Source organism: Coturnix japonica, chromosome 12 (genome assembly GCF_054131305.1).
Source record: "Coturnix japonica strain WE chromosome 12, WE-NBRP24, whole genome shotgun sequence".
In the NCBI taxonomy this organism is placed as follows: Eukaryota; Metazoa; Chordata; class Aves; order Galliformes; family Phasianidae; genus Coturnix; species Coturnix japonica.
Window position 1 is genome coordinate 10,155,140 of NC_140674.1, and position 19,759 is coordinate 10,174,898.

General features: G+C 38.4%; 1 protein-coding gene across 1 annotated transcript; it reads left to right on the top strand.

Annotated features, from left to right (window-relative positions):
- The first annotated feature begins 520 nt into the window (after window positions 1-520).
- On the top strand, window positions 521-18,448 carry GRK7 (G protein-coupled receptor kinase 7). Its single transcript, XM_015871490.3, has 4 exons — window positions 521-1,398; window positions 2,145-2,582; window positions 13,788-14,059; window positions 17,320-18,448. Exons 1-4 carry the CDS (start codon window positions 796-798, stop codon window positions 17,660-17,662), a joined length of 1,656 nt encoding a protein of 551 aa, XP_015726976.2. The 5' UTR covers window positions 521-795; the 3' UTR covers window positions 17,663-18,448.
- Window positions 18,449-19,759: the final 1,311 nt, after the last annotated feature.

A 19,759-nucleotide genomic window follows, 5' to 3' on the forward strand; every position in this document is an offset into this window, starting at 1 on the left:
GGCAAGATTTGGCCTGTCATTTCAAGTATGTTTTTTCTTTTTCTGTGGATAGGAAATGAGCTCACAACTCCATGCTGCTTCATATGTAGGGATCATTATTTTTAGAGCAGCAGCAGATCTGAGCCTCTGCATGTAATCCGCTTTCTATTCCTTCAGATGGAGTGGCATGAGACATCAAGGTCTGCAGGAATATCTGTGGAGCTCAGAGTTGTTGCTGTTGAGTGTAACTTGAGTCTGGAAGTGGGGCACCTCAGAGCTCTGAGTGACAATTAGAAGCTCAGAGTCTGATAGCATTTGGTGTGGCAAGAGCAAGGGTCGCAAGAGGCTTCTCTTAACTGTGGCTGGTGTGCCACTGGGCTTGGACTGTACTGTTTGTGTTAGAAACAGCAGTAATTGCTTGTTTTCTGCAGCCAGCATCTATGTACAGAGGAGATCATGGTACATATAAAGGTTATCAGGGTCCATTCTGAGAAATTGCAGCTGAACTGAGTCTCTTTAGTGCTGCCAGTGAGGAGGTTTGTGTAGGGTGTCATCCTTCAGCTATAGATAGCAAACTCAAGCTCCTTACAGAGAAACCTCTTACCAGTCACTTTCCACAAATGGTGCGTGTACCTAAAGGTACTTAGTGAAAATCCTTGAGAGGTATTTAATGCAAAAGCAGTTAGTCTCTCTGGTGCATTTGAGAAACGCACACACATCGCTAGCAGGAAGGAGTGCAGGGCAGCTGCAGCTCAGCTCTTGGGCCAGTTACTGATTTTGTCTAGCCAGGCTCTGCCACCCCAAGAGCTTGCCAAGATGTGTGACATGGGGGGGCTCGACAACCTGATTGCCAACACGGCCTACCTGCAGGCCAGGAAGAGTGGAGAGGGAGACACCAAGGAGATGCAGAAGAGACGCAAGAGCCTCTCACTGCCCAAGATTGATCAATGTGGAGAGGTTAGGCAGTCCATTACTGCTGACTATGAGAGCATCTGTGAACAGCAGCCCATTGGCAAGAGATTCTTCAGAGACTTCTTAGAGACAGTTCCAGAATATTTGGTGGCTAGGGATTTCTTGGATGAGGTGTCAAACTGGGAGTTGGCAGAGGACAACATCAAGAGCAGTACCATGGAGAACATTATCACCAACTTTCTTAAGACAGGCTCCAAAAATTATTTGTCTTTCATGAGCTCTGACTTAGTCAGCAAATGCCAGGCAGCCGCTCAGAAAGACTATGAGAATGTTGTACAGCTGGCTAGAGAGGAAACCAAACTCTTCCTTCAAGGCAAGCCCTTCCAGGACTTCCAGACTAGCCCCTTCTATGACAAATTCCTCCAATGGAAAGTTTTTGAGAAGCAGCCAGTAACTGATAAATACTTCTATGAGTTCCGAGTGCTGGGCAAAGGTGGCTTTGGAGAGGTAAGAGCTGTACCTTTACAAAAGTGGGTCATCTCTCCCCTGTTGAGATCAGCAGGTGGGTTTGAATGTTGAACTTGGTAATGAATTTAAACACATTCTGAAGTTTTGCAGAACTTTAGCCTCCAGGTTGTTAATTTCTCAGAAATTCACTTTGTATCTCCTCTCATATTGACTCCAGAAGCCTGTTATTGAAGAACTGCCCTAAAAATTTTGTGTTCTGCATGTGTACTAGTAAAGATACAGGCTTCTATACAAAAGCTGGCGTGACTGTCTGTACAGTTAATTGTTAGTTTTTTCCTTGGCACTATTTTGGCCTGTGCTAATTCATATACTTCCAGATAATTCTTACATACAGTTTAAGGAATAGCACAGGTCAAGTTCTGTTTCCAAAAAACAATATGAATAAGATTATAATTTTTTTTCTGAGAAGGAAGAGATGAAAACTGTATTTGCTGCTTATTATGATGATCAGGGAATGGATCCTTCTTTATTTTAATGAATCATACAGTTCTATTGTCGGAGTCCTCAGGATCTTCCCACAGTTGTATACTAGTTCAGAATAGAACAGACTGTATCCTTGCTTTTTCGTTGCTTTTTCTGCTATTATGCTCAGCCATGCAAGGTACCATCAGTGTCTGCTGCTGGGCATCTGTGATTCCTCAGTTCCTGCCTATTACTGCTCTTGATATTCTAACCAGTATGTGTAACGCTGCTTCTTTACTTTCCCATCTGCATCTCACTTCTAGGTTTGTGCCATTCAGGTGAAAAATACTGGCAAGATGTATGCCTGCAAAAAACTAGATAAGAAAAGGTTGAAAAAGAAAAGTGGAGAGAAGATGGCACTACTGGAGAAAGAAATCCTGGAGAAGGTCAACAGCCCTTTCATAGTCACGTTAGCTTATGCCTATGAGAGCAAAACTCATCTGTGTCTTGTCATGAGCCTCATGAATGGAGGTGATCTGAAATATCACATCTACAATGTAGGACAAAGGGGTTTAGAATTGAACAGGGTCATTTATTACTCAGCTCAGATCACCTGTGGGATTCTGCATCTTCATTCCATCAAGATCATTTACCGGGACATGAAACCGGAAAACGTCCTCCTGGATGATAACGGAAACTGCAGACTGTCTGATCTTGGATTGGCAGTGCAAGTCAAAGAGGGAAAATCCATCACTCAGAGGGTGAGTAGGAATTCATTGAACATGGGCAGTGGGAAAGGAAGCTGTTCTATTTCTAATGCGTTGAGTCCAAGACTTAATTCCCCAGGATTTGTTGCTTGCTAAAGACCTTACGTGGTCATTTCATTCTAAGAGACAGGTGGTAAGAAGATTTGGTTAATTATGTCTCTGGACGCTATATGTAGTAAAGCAACTTCTCTTACACAAAAACAGAAGAATCAGGTTCCGTCTGTTGTTTCTTTTAAGATCAGCACTTGAACCATTTGTTTTAGAGATGCTAACACAGCTTAAGTAATAGTGCATGGTCTGGGATTTAACGAAGGACTTGTTTGCTTAGTGCAAATCAGTTAGAGAGATGAATCCCATTCTCGGTTTTTGTTCCTAAAGGATTCTGAGATCTCAGATTTCTCCTGAGTGGTGGTACTGATGGCGTTGTGGGTGTTTGTGGTGCTGCACAATAAGCAATTATGAATCCTCCCCCTAGAAATTCATTCCTGAAAAAATCAGCAGACTCAATGGGAGTTTGAAAATGTGCGTGCCTGTGTGTATGTGTAGGAAGACAGAGGGAGATAACAAACTGGGTTTTACTGAGTGTATTTCTGTGCAGCACCTCAGCTGTGCCTGTGGTCATCCCAGTCCCAATTTGTAACAGTATCACGAGGTTTACAAAGAAAAGATGTAATCCTGAAATGTAAAAATTGTTTTTATCCTGAAGTGTCCTGAACTTAAAGATGTATATAATGAGCCAAGTACAGTAGGAATGTGAAGAAATGGAAGCAACGTTATGAACTGCAGTAATTATACTTCCCACGTCTTTAAAATGCTGTAAAAATTGAGTAGCATGGAGAGGGCTTGCTGGTAAAATTTTCCATCGTGTGTAAGGTACACACATCCTTTTGTGTTATCACTTCATACAGCAATTTGTACTTGGAAGGACAGGTTTTCTTTTGACAATTAAAAAATGTTATGATTATTTTTAGTTCTTGCTAACAGATAATACAGATGAATGTTTTAAATGGGAGATTTTAAAACGAGGCTGCATAGTTTTAGATATGAAAATGCAGTTTCAGTGATAGCAAGGACAGATTTTCAAGTAGAAATTATGTGCAGTGGTAACGTTTTGTTTGTGAAGATGGCCTTTTGATCAGAGCCCAGAGTGTTCTTGATCCTGAACCTTAGTATGCTTTGCGAATTACAGTTGCATACATTTGTTACGATGAAAATCTGTTTTTGTCCAGGGGCAGTGTTTACTACTTGGAAATGTGTGGGCTTTGGTAAAGGAAGAAAAAAAATGTTTTCAGAAATACATGACCTCTTGTACTTATTACAGTACAATCTCACAAGCAGCAATGGGCGAGATAGTTGTGTCTCATTGCCTTCCATGACAGAATTATGAAAGTCAGGTTGTTCTGTTGGTGGTCACTGGTTTTAGTAGCAGCGTTCACCATTACATGGGCACTAAATCAGAGTATGAACTGCAGCAGATATACTCTGTGACTGCAGCGTGTCAGAAGGAATTTCAGCTTTGTTTCTGTTGAGAACATGAAATATGAGAGAGATTATAATGATTTTTTTTTCCCTCATTTTGTGTTGTAATTAGGAGGAAGTTAAAGTTACTGCTGCAAAATATGAGCTGGTCATTAGTAATATTTATAGCAGCATTGAACACAGGAAGCTCTAAAAACACTTTTACAAGATTTGGTGTATGTAAGAAAGTAAGAATGGTGCTGTTAAATTAATTTGGTTACTAATTGCAGTTACATTCTGGCCTAACATGGGGGCAGTTCTTATCTCCTAGGAAGCTTTTGAGTAGTTCTTTAAAAGCCTTATGAAAATCTATTTGTATAGACACCTTTGGTTCCGAGGCAAATTTATTAATATAATCAATTGCACCGTTTTATGGACACAGCTTTATAAAGGCAGATAAGCTAAAGCAGAATATCTGCCTGTTCCTCCCAGGCAAATGTGTGTTGTGCCCCAGGTACTGACTGCAGTGCCAAACACCAGAAGGCAGATTCCATATTCTGGGTGACAGTTTGTAGATAAGCAAAGTAAAATGGAAGACTTCATATCTTCTGTATATCATCAGGAGCTAAGTAAATGTTCATTTGATTTAGTTTTCTTCTTGATTACTCTAAAAATGGGCTAATGACCTATATTCTTTCTATAGTGCCTTCAGTATTTGTTTTAATAAAATTCTTTAAATGATGCATTAGCCAGGTGCACTTAGTTGAGTAAAAACCTTGTGTGCAATCTTTATAATCTGTTTGAAGATATAAATGAGAAAACAGTTTCAGTAACTGTATTTTCCTGTATCTTCCTTCCTGAATAGTCTGCTCTTCTACAAATTGAGTTTGGAAAAAATAAAAGTCAGATCATTTAAATACTTTTCTAAATCAAATCAGCAAAAAGGGGAGATTTTGTCCATACATTTTTGTGTACTTGAAGTCAGCTGGGGTTTTATGAAGATATGAGCACCTCTGCTCTATTGAGTCAAGTGTACTTGCCCGCAATTGACTAGATTTTCAAGGCGGCATTGCAGAGTGCCCTGAAATGCATTGATGATTGTCTGGTTTTAAATCAGATCACTTCTTCAGCGGTGTGCATTCAAAGTGGACACCTGATCCAAGACACCTGCTTGATAAACATTCAGCTCCATGTGACCAACTGTACCTCAGCTGTTAAGAAAATACCTCTTAATAATTCATAAATAGTGAAACTCAGTAGCAGTTTTCTGCTGTCTTTGCCTTTTTTCATAGTTATTTGCTACATATTATGAAGTAAAAGGATGTGAATAATTTCATTGATCCTTATGCAGGATTGAGTAGTATGTAATACATGAACTTACTTGAGCATTTTCTTTATTCCATTCAAGATTTTACAAAATACAATATTTCCATGTATTCTGAAAATCCAGTGTACTTCTCATTAGTGTGGAAGCCATTAAAAGATAAATTAGCTTCACCTTCAAATCATAAAAATTCCTACCATCTCGTGTACAATACATACCGTCCATGTATGAGATGGAGGATCCATAAATCCCCTTTGTAAATCTTGTTAGGTGATTAGATTAGCATGGGGCACCAGTGATAGGCTTGTTAATGAGTTCCTGTTTTAGACATTTTCAAGTTTTCCGTGGCAATTTCAGTGAAACTGTAATGTTTCTGCATTGTTTATCAGCCAAAGATTATATTCTTAGCACATGGGAAGGTTCCATGAATTTTAGGTCAAGTCTTCTAATAGTTTAACGTGTGATTATGCTACAGAAAAACTACTTTGTAGGTTATTATTTAAAGCTTAACTTAATTGAAGTAGCTGCTCCGGTATCCTTTATGTATTGTCACAAAACATACTCCATTTGGGAGATACCTATACAAACTGTCTGTAACTATAGTACATTAAATTACCCTACTTTAAGAAGCAGAAGTTTTTAAAGAGTTTATTGGATACCCAGCCCTAGGTTTTCCCCTCTCCTCTCAGGTATGTGCACATACCTAAGCTCTCTATATAGAAATGTGTATATGCTCACTTAGTCAGGCAGAGCTGTTACTGACAGCCCTGGAATCATAAACTATTTGTCAGAGTTGATAAAATTATTCAGGCCATTAGGAAATATCAACATGACTTTCCATACAAGTGCCTGCAACATCTGTTCTGACGTGTTGATGATATCATGTATAAAGCTGGATTGTGAGATAAAATTACTCCCTTTTTATATGTTGATATTCTTTTTCTTAAGTTGAAATAGGCTACAAAGAGAAACTGAGAGCCTTCAAAGTTGGCTTTTACCTAAGCAAGGTGTTTTTGTCTAGCTTTGTACTTATTTGACTACCATATGTGGGTTGTCAGTGCAAATGCACTTATTGAGGTTTTGTTGAATCTGGTCTGAGAAACTGTAATGTTCATAGGGTGGATATCACAATGATTTTTTTTCATTATGAGCAAAAGAGTTTCTTTAAGAGCTTGCTAAATGCTTATGGCTGATTTGGAACTAATTCTTTTTGCATAAGATGGCAGTGAGGAGTCTCCATGTCTTATACCAAGTTTCTCTTTTGAACAGTGTGACTGAGCGTGCTTTTTCTGGAGGTCTGTTCAAGTTTTTCTCATTATACATCTTGTAATTCATGTGTGTTGGAGTCAAATGCTCCTGCCCTTATCCAAAGGATTAGCAGTATTTGATTTCCTGAGAATGTGAGAAAAGAGCAAGCATTTTCTTCTAATACCTTCATGTGTGCTGCATGTAAGTTAAGAAGTTCTGTGGAGAAGGTGTGTGTGAGCCAGGGAGGCTGAATACAGGAAAAGAATATCAGCATAAAATAAAACAAGATAAAAATATTTCTATAATATTCATAAAAATGCACTCGTATCAGCAGAGGTTTTGGGCTCCTTGGTCTTCCTGTGCTATGTTTTATATATTTGAAGGACATGATAATATTTTTATAGTAAAAACATGTTTTGGTTAAATTCTTACTCAAAATGTCCTTTTGCCCTCCTGTATGTTTGTTTATTGTAAGATTCTATTTCTTAGGAAAACAAAAGGAAATCTATTTAGATGTTCCTGAAACTCGCAGCTTCATTTCAGGGCAGTTGAGAAATGGAGAGAAGGGTTCAGAGCTGGAAGATGAAAAATAACGAAGCGTTTTTGCAGCTGCCCTCTGATCATGGTCACATTTACGTCCTTATTAGATAAAGTTCCATAAAAAAATTCTTCCTTCGAGCTTTCAAAAAATGGCAGCTCTTCATTTGTTTGGAATTAACAACCGTTGCTGTGATCTTACAGTTTCAGAACCACCACATACCTGATGTAATTTGATGTATCACAAGTGCGACTGATTATATTTAACTGGAGGGACTTTGCTCTTAAGAATTTTGATAATCACAGTTATGAAGTGCATTACCATGATGAATACTGCTGCTTTTTTTTTCTCCTGAAACACACACTTTACAGAATGGAATCTTACTGCTGTGGCTGCCATCGGCACTTGAGAATGAAGGGAACAAAAATGATTTTGTGAGAACTTTCTGCATCCTGCAGTTTTGGAGGAGGCAGAAAGTACATTGGAGTGACAAGAATGCAAGAATGCAGTGTTTCCCAAGCTATCAGGTATATCCCAACAGGAAAGTTTTCCTGTACCAGGTGTGCCACCTGCCTGACATAGCTTCTCTTTCTTTTTGTGACACAGCATCCAGGCACTTTGCATGACTTTGATCGTCTTTCTTCATTGGTTTCATCTCATGGTTAATAAATACTGCAGTATGTTCCATGAAAAAGCAAGGGACAAGATTCCTTGTGAAGTTTCTAAAGCTGGTAGAAAGCTTAAACTGTTGGAAGATGAGAATGCTGTGTAAGTGCTAAGTACTACTGTTTAATTTTAGCCAGTGCTTTCCAGAATGATCTCTTTGATTAAATCATCTAATGGTGATTTATTTTAGTCAGTAATGTGCGTTCTGTTGGGTAAGAAATGCAGCGTTTGGCTGATGATGTTTATCTTTCAGCTGTTCCTTTGACAGCTCTGACCACGAGCAGTGTAGCAGGAGCTGTAACGTAGGTTGCAGGGATGTCGTGCTTCTGCTCATAGTGGGCCATGTGCACAATTGCACGTACTGCGAGTAGTGTTCCAGTTAATAAACATGGAATGACATGACTCTGTTCTTGCACTGACTTGGCTGTATGGGCCAAATCTTCCTGGACTCATCTGTAGAGGTGGTTGAAGTCCTGTGGATGTCAGTGGCAGCAGCCATGCAGGGGTTGCTGTCATTTGTGTTTCTTAACGTGGAGGCTGTGCTAGCTGGGGTGCTGCTACCTGTGCCTTGCAGTGCTGTTCTTCCGTGGTGCAGGTGCCGAGCATAACGTTTCTCTTTGATGTCCTCTCTTTGAGAAAGCCACCTACACCTTGTGCTGCATGAACGTTAATTAGAAAGAGCTTCATAAAATATACACGGAGCTAAGTGGATGGAATGTTTCTCATTTTATTATTTTTTATATAATATTCAATAATCATTTTAAAAATAAAAGCATACCTATCTCTGAAATGCAGCAATTTTTGCACATTATAGATGGGAAATATTCACAAGAAATTGAAAGAGAAACAGAACATTAGAAGGAAAACTGTGTCACAGGAATAGTACAGAACCCTAGTACTGGTTGTATACTAATTGTGTAGTTAGGGGGGCAGTACCAAATGTTTTGCCTGTCCCATATGCTCAATCCCTATAATGTCTGACTACTTCACTATCTGTAAAAGCGTGTGTTTTCTGGCAGTTCACAAGATAGGTACGTTAGGGTTTGGCAGTGGGATCTGAGGCAAAGATCATGATGTACCTGTGGTCACACAGGGAGCCACTGGGGAGATGCTCTTGAGTCCAGAGATCCAGTTGGTGTCAGTGAGCAGCTGTCCTTCTCAAGCCGTTATCCCTTTCATTTTCGTTTTCATCAGCTGAACTGAAGAATACGCTGTCATTGCATCTACTTTCTCCTGCTGTGTTTGAGCACAGGAAAGCCTATCACAAGGCTTTCTCTTTCACTTGTGCGACTTATGGTGATGACATCAATGGTCACTGTCATACAAGCTCAAATTAATGAGAAATGGCCGTGGACTTTTTGTACAAATTCAGTTAGCGACTTTGATCCCAGAGAGAAATTTTGTTTCCTTTTTTCCTACTACATAGCAGAAATTGGGTTTTGTCCCATTTTGGTTTTAACTGTATGGATTTTGTTAAGACAGACAAGATTTCCCAGCTAAAATTATGTCCCTCTGAGAAAATAAAAGAAAAACCTTCAAAGTTGAATTTAATGTGAGCCTTTGGGATTCACAGCCATCGTTATTCTTTTCCTGGTACTCTGAACAGAGTGCTTTGTGTTCTTCTGAACCAGCAGCCCATCGGTTTGTCTGAAAGTCAATGGAGTCTTTCCCATTGCTAAGCATTAACAGTATGTTGAGGTCTTTGCTCAGCGAGACTTTTCAGAGGTGCAGTTCGTGCTAATTAGATCAGATTTAATGTTCTTATAGAAGTTAGTTGCCTAGACATTTGGTCAGCTGGCTCGTGTGACAAGAAAGCATGGAGGAACTCTGTGCCTAATTCTCCTCACAGTGACTCTGGGGGGAGAAAGGAACATTGCAAAGTGAATGGCAGAAGAATATCAGTTGTTCTCTGCATCTCAGGCCCATTAAGTTATGTGAAGAGAAGAGTTTTCTGTGGTGAGTCGCTTCGTTCCTGCAGGGTGTGTTCAGGCAGTGCTGAAGGAGCAGAGGAACAGCTGGAGGAGAGAACAAAGCTGTCAGGCACCCCTTGGAGGAAGGATGGACTGAGCCCCAGGAAACAGCTGATAGAGCTAAACTCAGCTTGTTTTTTTTCCTCTGTTCAACAGTTCTTGTGCCATGGCAAACAAAGAACAGTCATTCTGATTTGCTATACTGTTTGCTTTGTGATATCAATTGAGTTTGTTTTGCAGAGATCTGTGGGAAAAGCTAGAGGGATCTAAATCCCATTTCTCCCCATTTGCCTGTTTCCGTGATAATGAAAACTCTAGACAGCGCTCTTTCTTTCTTCGCTGTATTTTTAAGAAGCTGGGATAACGATGTTGTTCAGAATACTTTTCCTTCTTGGGACAGTAAGCTGAATGGGATGTAGGGGCAGAAGCTGCGCTGTGCACCACGTTCTGCTGGCAGCCCAAGTACCCTCAGCTGTCCTGGGAACCCAGTGCACTTAGTGCTTCTCAGGATCTCATCTTGTGTTGTTCATAGACTATAATTATGTGGCCTTTAAAAAATTTATACAGAATCACATTTCACTAAAGAAACAAGGTATCGTTTCAGATGACTCATTTCAGCTGCATGCTGAAAGCAATAATTCCACCTAATGTAATGTCTGTGCTGATGTATCTAAGGACAACACTTGGTCATTACGTTTTAAATGATTATTGAAAACTTGCCTTTTGGGTTGTTTTCAAGGCAGGAGAATTGAGGGAAGTGGATCGTTTAATCCTTGTCAAAAACAAGTATGTTAAAATGTATTTAACAGAAGAATAATATTTTTTGTATTTCAGACAGTGTATGCGAATAAAGCATTCTGCTTATCATAACAAAAGATAGTGTTAGATGGAGAGTAAGCAAAAAATGGCCAGTGTTGCATTGACTGAACTTGGAAAAGCTGTGTGTGTTTGCAGTGGCATATGATTCCACCTTCTATGGGATGTTATCAAATGCTTTAGCTCCTAGTGAGGGTTGTACAGTTTTACAGCACCATTCACTAGGCTGACAATGTGCTCCTTACATACCTGCCTAAATAAACCTTTCCTGAGTCATTGAGGCTGTCCTTCGTGCTGCCACAGGATCTCTTTTCCTTGTAATATAAGAGTTTTGACATGTTCCTAGTAATGATACTGCAGGGATGTGAGGTTGTAGCTTCCTTCCAGTGCCTTATACTCCTTAAAGATACAAGTAAGTCTTCATTTAGAAGGTTTCTTTTCTTTCAGCTCCAGGGGTTGAAAAAGTTCTGTGTTCCTTGTTCTGCATTTAAATACTTAAGGTTTTATCAACCTTCTTCCAAATGAAATAATTTGTCAAAGCTCTGCATTTTGAGCTTGAGGTGAAGGACTAAAATTTAAGCTTTTTTTTCTTCCTTTTTTTTCCTTTCATATTACTTATATATATAATGTATATAAGTTGAGATACGTAGTTCTTCCCACTTAAAAATCACTGTTCAGTACCTGTGAAATGTATCTGTTTCCAGTGGGTTTTCTTTAGGTTTTCTTTCTTTCTTTCTTTTTGTTTTTGTTTGTTTGTTTTGTTGGGTTTTTTTGTTTTGTTTGTTTGTTTGTTTGTTTAGGGGTCATCAGATTATATTAGATTGCTATTTCTCAGCCTATTCCTTTGCTAGCAATCCTAGAACTAGCAATAATCTTCAGGGTGGAGAGAGATTTATTTTAAATTTAGGTTCAAGCTGTGCTAAATGTTCATCAGAAAAACAGCTCACCTGGAATAGCTGGGCATACCAGAGGAACAACATGTATTTCATGCTTTCTCTCAGATGGAGTTGGATCAGTTCTGTAACAGCTCAGAAGATTTCAGTGATACCAAATTTAGAATGTTGTAAATTCAGTTTTTATTCACACTCTTAACCCATCCACCATCTCAAAGGAAAGCTTTTGTTGATACATCTCTGTTTTCTATTAAGATGTTCTCATGTGGTATTTTAGTCTGTGATCACATCAAATCACAGTGTTCTTTATAGTGTGACTTACTGAAGGCTATATGTGGAAGACGCATATGGAAGAGAGCAATCTTGGCACCTTTTTCTTCTGAAAAGCCAACTGGGAAAGAAAGGAAGAGACCGTCTGGGAGGTAGCTCTGCTGAGACACCTTGTTGGCCGCAGATACTGTGATCTATCAGTTGTTCAAGGCATTAGTGCCCTAAAACCAGTTCATCTCAGGAAAGCTAAGAACATTTATTGCTTCCCAGAACAAGAAGCAAAAATATTCCAGAAGCGTAATCAGTGTCTGTGTTCCCTAATGCACTATGAGCTGTCTCTGTCCTTCTGTACCAACATTTCCCAACTCTTCTCAGCCCTTCCACTCCCTTCCAGCTTTCTTGATCCTTGGCCAGATGGGCCGGAGTTCTGCAGGCCATATTGGAGCGCTTCTTCTTTCTGTGTGGCAAAGTAATTGCACATAAAAATTGAATGTTGTCAGGATATCTCTCAGTATTAACTTAGATGAATCCAATGCAAACAGTATAAATTATGTGAGGAATGATTTGGGCTGCTGTAATGGCTCCATTGAACTTCTGTGGTTTTACTGAGGGAGATAACAGTTCACTTTTAACCCTTCCTTTTGCTTTCAACCTCACTGATATTTTTGTTTTTTCTCATTTCACTTCTATGCGTCGATCAAATTAAGGACTTTGCTTTATATCTCTAAAAAAACTAACTTCCTGCAGACATTACTTACTGTAGCAAATATGCCATCATATGAACTGGCATGAGCTGAGTGAGACATGACTCGTAAACTGAAATTCATCTTTTGGGCTATTATTCTTTTTGCAAACATATTTTGCTCGGATGAACTATAGTTTTAGTTACACTTTTTTCACTCTATTTTGCTTCAGAGTGAATCTTTGTCACTGACTGTTCTGGTGGTAGTAATGGTGACCATCTTGAATACACCCAGGGGGATTTTACACAAGCGTTGTATTTTCATTTCAAATGGTGATAAAGTTCAAATGACATAGTTATCAGTCTTAGCTGAATCTGGTAAATACATGAAATAGGGTCTAGAATTAGATGTGGTAGTGTCAGTTGAGAAAATGCTTTGACTGAAATTTCATATCCTGAGTGATGTAACAGTGCATCAGAAACTGTATAGAGAAGTTCACCTCCCCATCCATCCAGGTAGAACTGCTTACCAGAGGGGCAGCAAGAGCTGTTTTGAATATTGTGGACTCTGTCCCCCAGCTGGGGATGTGCCAGGCATATAACTGGTAGAAAGCAGACGAATTCCCCTCTCAAAGAGTGGTCACCACTTCTTTTGGAGGCTTGATTAGTCCTTTCCTTTATTCAGAGAGCTTTTCCCAGTCAAGCACTATGAACTAGTTTTTCACCTAAATGTAAGTAATGTACTAATTACAATTATCTTTGATTTACTTTCATACAATGGTTTTAAGAGTTTTTCTTGGCCCTTGATGGTCATAGTTCCTTGCAGAAGACAGCAGGGAATGTGACTGATAACTTCCCACCACAGCTCGGCTGCCAGCTCCAGGAGAATGTTCTCATGGCAACAGTCCTCTTGTTGGAGCTGAGTTGTAACCACTGAACAGGGAGGGGGCAGAAGATTGCCTGATTTTTTTTTGTCCTTTTTCAGTCTTTTCAAAATGATTACTAGTTGTGTTTGCAAGACAAAGCCAGCAGTGTTCTTCAGCAGGAAAAATGTTAAGATGAAAGAAGTCAGATAAAGATTAATTTTAAAAGAAACCCCTTTATGCAAAAATTGTGTAGACGTTTCACCTTTGAAGAATGCATTTAAAAGATTTTCTGTGGGCTAAGATGTTTAAGGACAGAAATAGTCCATGTGCTAAAACACAGTTGTTCCTCAGTTTACAGATACAAAACCAACTTATCATTTGTATTACTAATATTTTTTAAACTATATTTAATTCTTTGTATGTCATTACTCACATTGTGTAATAAATCTGTCTGTATGTTTGCTGTAGGCTGGGACAAATGGTTATATGGCTCCAGAAATCCTGAAGGAAGAAAGTTACAGCTATCCTGTGGACTGGTTTGCTATGGGATGTAGCATCTATGAGATGATTGCTGGGCGAACACCATTCAAGAATTTCAAAGAAAAGGTTGATAAGGATGAGGTTAAACGAAGAACTCTGGAAGATGAGGTGAAATTTGAACATGCCAACTTTACAGAGGAAACAAAAGATATTTGCCGACTGTTTTTGGCTAAGAAACCAGAGAATCGTTTAGGAAGCAGGTATGCCTTATTTCTCACATTCAGAAAAAAAGCTGTACTAATGCCACAAATAATAATAGTAATAACATTTTACATAAGATTAGCTTAGACCTACCCTTTCTACAGAGTATTGAGTTTTCTTGTTCATTTCCATGAAGAGAGGTGGAAGTTTTTGAAGATAAAATGGAAATAAAGAATGTTGTTGCAATACTGTAATTGTCCATCTCCACCCCAGACTGCTCACAGGAGTTCTTCTATTGGTATTTTATGGGATCAGACTCTGCAGCTCTGGGAGATGGGAGTTGCCCATTTCTCTTGCATCTCCTTTCCTAAAAGCAGACGGTATTTAAGTAGACACGTGAATCTGTGCTAATGTAGACTGAATGCAGGGTTTCTGGCTTTATCACTTACAGGAATTATGTGGGCAGAAATCCAGATCTGCAGTACAGATTTTCTGCCTTGCAGATGCCTAACTTACAGGGCTGCGTCATTGCCTTCTTACTGAAGAGACTATTCTCTTTACTCAATTGCTTTAAAAAAGTCTTGTAGAGGTTCCTGGTTTTTCTGACTCATTCCAGGAACAAATGAGAGAAGAATATTGGGCACACATTTGTGTGAAACAGTGGATTTGGGGACTTCATTGGTGGCACTGAGTTGATGAATAGCGATGGATTTGTCCCTGACTTAGCAATTTGGTCAAGTCTGATTCAACAAGTCTGAAGCAAAAGCAGCAACAAATTATTCACTTAAGTAAACGCATTTCCTTAGCCAAACTACAGTTATTCTGCCTGGTTGCTGTTGCATTAATTCTGAGCAGTATCAGAAATGTACAGGGATAAAAAATTGCACTGCCTATTACAATACAGTTACTGAGATGTGTTGTAAAAGTGTTCATATATACCATGTCTGGTCATGACAGAATAAAAGCATTTATGTATGTCTTAAATAGGGAGATACTATTCAGGACAGCTCATCCTTATGTAAAGATTAGCACTGTAATTCTAATAAGGACAATAAGACCTTGGGTTATCTACATAAGTGCCTGTTGCATAAGTTAAAGCTGCTCAAGGACAGCTTTAATTTGTACACCTGACCTTTTGAAATACCTCACTTTTTTATTGAAGACTTAATGCCATTGGTTAACTGAGGAAATAAAGTAACCAGTTTTAGGGGATTGACATCCCTGTAGCCCACGTTTTCCTGCATGTACAGTGATTTTCTTTTTTTGTGGAGGAATACAAAACTGACAGAGTTTAGATGAGCTCATTTGTTCTTTTTTCTAAGTTACATAAACATGCAGTTCACAGAGGAAGAGCTCAAATTCATCTGCAGCTAGTTGGAAGATGCCTCAGTTGGTTCCAGTAGATGGCGTTCCTGTAGCTTTATGTTTTTAAACTTTTTACGTTTCTAGTGGTGACAGAAAATACATCAGGAAGAAAAACACCACAGTAATCCATACTGGAGCCTTCCCCAGCATTTACTGCTTTTTGGTTTATGTCACAGAAACAAGGAGCAAAATAAAGTGAAATTTTTGTGAGTACGTCTTTGTCTAATAGGATTGGTGGCACTATTAGCTCTCTAGTGTCACAGGGCACTAATTAATCTGAGCAGCAGCTCTAATGCCCTACAGGCTAACAGCAAATGTAAATAAATCACATCAAGCTCGAGAGCTGTACAAGTACATGGCATTATCACTAGCTAGTTAATCTAGAAGATGATTTTACAAGATTATGCATATGCAGAGTCTTAATCTACATTTTAATAATTATCTTCATATAGCTCGTTTGGGTTGAAAATGTTGTTATTTCATTGGGCAGGATACCAGGATGGCAGCATCTATCATTCTTCAGGCTGTATCTTATCACTGTGGTCATGGTGGAGTACTGCTCTTAGTGGTTGGCGGTGACTTTCTCAGACAAACCAGGCAGCAGAAGCACAGAAATATGGTTTTCTAAGGGAGCTGAAAAAGGCAGCTGGCGTTTTCATCTCAGCTGTGCCTCGTTACAACCAAGGCAGGCCAGAAGCATGGCAGGGAGGCTTATTAGGAAATGGCAGTAGAGGCAAGCCAGAGAAGCTGTTCTGTAAACATATTGTAAGGTCTTAAAGATTTTCTGTGGTTGTGCAGATCTGCTACTTTTGTATGGTGCTTCTTTACATCTACAGTGATAAAAAGACTAAGATTTGCATGAGCACTTAAACATTTTTTGCTAAGTATTTTGGTAAGAAAATGGAGAAAGACAATAGGAACAATAGCAATGACCATTTGCTGAAATTCAGAAAAAAGTACATTCATTTACGTTATCATTTTCAAGAGCCACGAATAAAAAACAACTACTACAAAACAACAACATAGCCATGAAAAAAGTGTAGCGATCTCCCCTGCTTCTCTTTTCACAGTAATTCTAAATACAAACTTTGTATGGCCTGGTGCTAGAGTTACATTATGGGCAATGTGCAAATCTAACGCTGTGGTCATGGATCATGCTTTAATGACCGTACATTTGAGGCTCAGATTATTCTTAGACTCATAGCAAGCTTGTAGGATATGCTACAGTGAAAGAATTCACTGTTTCTGTTACATCAAATGTCATCCCTGAGTTACTCTTTTTAAAGTGTACCTAAATATATTGTATTTACAGTGTCTGGATTTTATTCCTGGTTCTAAAGATACTTTTAAAAAACTGTTTTTGACAGAAGTGCACATACTCTTGCTGATGCCATAATTTATGAGTCCTTTTGCTCTTGTACTTGTAAGAGTAGTTCAGTTAACTGACTTGCTAGAGCTACTTAACTGGGCTTTGCAGAATTTTTTTAATGTAAATGCATAGTTGCTTTAAATTAACAGAACAAATGCCATTTGTCAGTTTCCTCCTCAGACTGTTTTACATCCGTCGGTCCCTAGATGTATTAAACCAGACTACCCCAGTCTGGAATTTACTAGATATTCTTATCCTTTTAAGTCAACCACTTGACTTTTTGTTGTTGAGCAGTCAGTCCAATACTTACTATCTCCACCCTACAATCTCTTCAGTTCTGGTGTATCTTTGGCTATGTGTATCTCAGTGTACTGCCAGAAGCAGCGCTGCTGCTCTTGTGTGGTACCTTGCCCAGACTAATTTACCTTGAGAGGTAAGAAATTAATAATGGGATCGGTCTGTTTTTGGCTGCTTAGCTGTGCTTACACTGTTCAATGCAACACTGAATATGCTTGAGCTGTGTGTGACTGTATCTGCTGGAGAGCAAAATACTGCAGTAATTAACAATCTTTTGCTTTGTTGCAGAAATGAAGATGACGACCCAAGAAAGCACAGCTTCTTCAAAACAATAAATTTTCACAGGCTAGAGGCAAACCTCATTGACCCTCCATTTGTGCCAGACCCATCAGTTGTCTATGCCAAAGATGTTGCAGACATTGCTGATTTCTCTGAAATACGAGGGATTGAGTTTGATGACAAAGACAAGAAGTTCTTCAAAAAATTTGCGACGGGTGCTGTCCCTATACCTTGGCAGGAAGAAATCATTGAAACTGGACTGTTTGAAGAACTGAATGATCCTAACAGGGTAGATTCTGGTGGATATGCAAATGGAGGTGAAGCTAAGTCAGGAGTTTGTTTGTTGTTGTAAATATCAGATTGTTACTGAAAAGATTAGAAACAACCTCAGAAACTTTCCGTATTCTGACACTGCTTCAGAAATGCAGCACATCTGATTAAGAAGAACTAATCGGTGTAATATGGCATTGACAGGAAATGTAGATGACAAACTGTACCAACCATATTATTTTCCTTTGTCCTAGCAAAGGAGATAATTATTTTGTTTTACTGGAGACTTAATCAAGAAGAAGGGCCATATTTCTCTAAGGATCTTAGAATGATAGAAATCCTGAAATACAAAAAGCAATCATAGAGTGAAGAGGCATCTCCTTTGGATGACTCTCCACTGACTCTACCATTTTGACTACAATAATTTATTGTCTTTCTGTCTATTTTCTTCTTATTTCTACTAATCTTTCCTCTTTGTTCTACAGTTTTCAGGACTTTTTAATTTTCAGGTAATGATAGATAATGGAGCTCAAATACTATGTCAAATCTGGATGCTTATTGGTTTACCAGTCAGTCTTGTTTTCCTAATTTCTGTTAGATTTTTGGTTGGTTTGATTGTCATTCAATGTAAAAGAAGGCTTTAAGGGTGGCTACAGAATGGGACCTGCAGGACCAAATTCTTTTAAAGCTGTTTTTAACAGAATGAAGAGAAGAATGCACCAATTTAATTGTATAAAGCATTTATTAAGCATGTTATGTATTTATAGCTGAATATCCATTCTTTTTGACAATCAATTTCAATCTTTTATCAGGTCTCCTGGTAATATTTCTGTATTTTGCTGATAAATTAAACTACAACTAGACTAAAGCAATTTGTAACTGGCTCTTTACAAGAAATATATTTTCATATAATACAGATATTAATTCAGTCACAAATATAGAATATATATATGCAAGTTGATACCTTCATCTTCAGCCATTCATTGATTCTTATGCAAATTTTGAGGCATTTTTTATTTTTAATTTTATGTCACTCTACATAGAATTGATAGAAAGCATTGAAATGAATACTTGCTAATGTTGAAGTCTATTACTTGTGAGTCACATCTGATTGTTTTCTCCAGTAAGAAGTTAATAGGTGGTAGTTTTTTTTCTAACAACTTCTAAATTTGATTATGTATGTTGTTTACTGTCATCTGTCTAGCTATAGTTTCCATTGACTAAGGTGAAAATAGAAACTGTTTGAGTCACAGAGGTTGCTAATACTTCTTTCTACTTTTCATAGAGCAAACGTCCTCCTCAGTTCAGCTGTTTATTTTGTGTAGACTCTGAGCCTGTTCAGAAAGAGCAGTAATAATAGATAAGCTGTCTTCTATAATTATTTGTGTTGTGCAAACATAGCTTTATTGATTATTAATAATCTAATACCTCATTCCAAATGGTGCAATAATAAAAAAAATTCTTTAGTATTAAATATTTTAAGTGCTTTAGTCACAGCTAAATAATGTGTTGGAAATACGTTGTGTTGTTCTTCATTTTCTGTAGAGAGGATTAAGCTGAAAAATAATTGTTCTTTTCTTTCCTTTTAAATTTGCATTTCCACCGTTTTGTGTTTTTCAAATGAAAGAAAGAAAAAAATCATGACAAAGGGTGTTATTTAGCAGTAGTGGATAATTCTGTTCAGAGATTGTTGTGAATCTGTAATTGTCTGCCTTTGGAAGGGAGACTTTCTGCCAAATGGTGTAAAAGGATATAAACTGAATTCTGACGTGGGGTTTTAATTGGGAAGGATGATCCTGAAAGGTTGTGATAATCGGAGGTTGAGAGGAAAGATGGCTGTGTGGATCTGTCAGGGTGATATTAAGCTAAAATATTTCTTAGTTCAAGAAACTCAGGCAGAAATGTTCATTACGTATACATTTCAACAACAGCAGTGCTATTACAGCTGGGAGAGGCCTAATGGTGCAAGTGGCATAAAGCATCAAGCTTTTGTCCTGAACTGCATTACATCTCACAGCCGTACAGATGCCACTTTGCAGCTTCTCTAAGGCCATAAACCAGCACTCTGATTTGGCCATAGTTTTTTCTAGCACATAAGTGACTTTTTTCAATATACAGATGTTCCCATACGGAGGGAAGTTACGTATAGAACCAGAATTTAATGTGATGTTAGTCATAA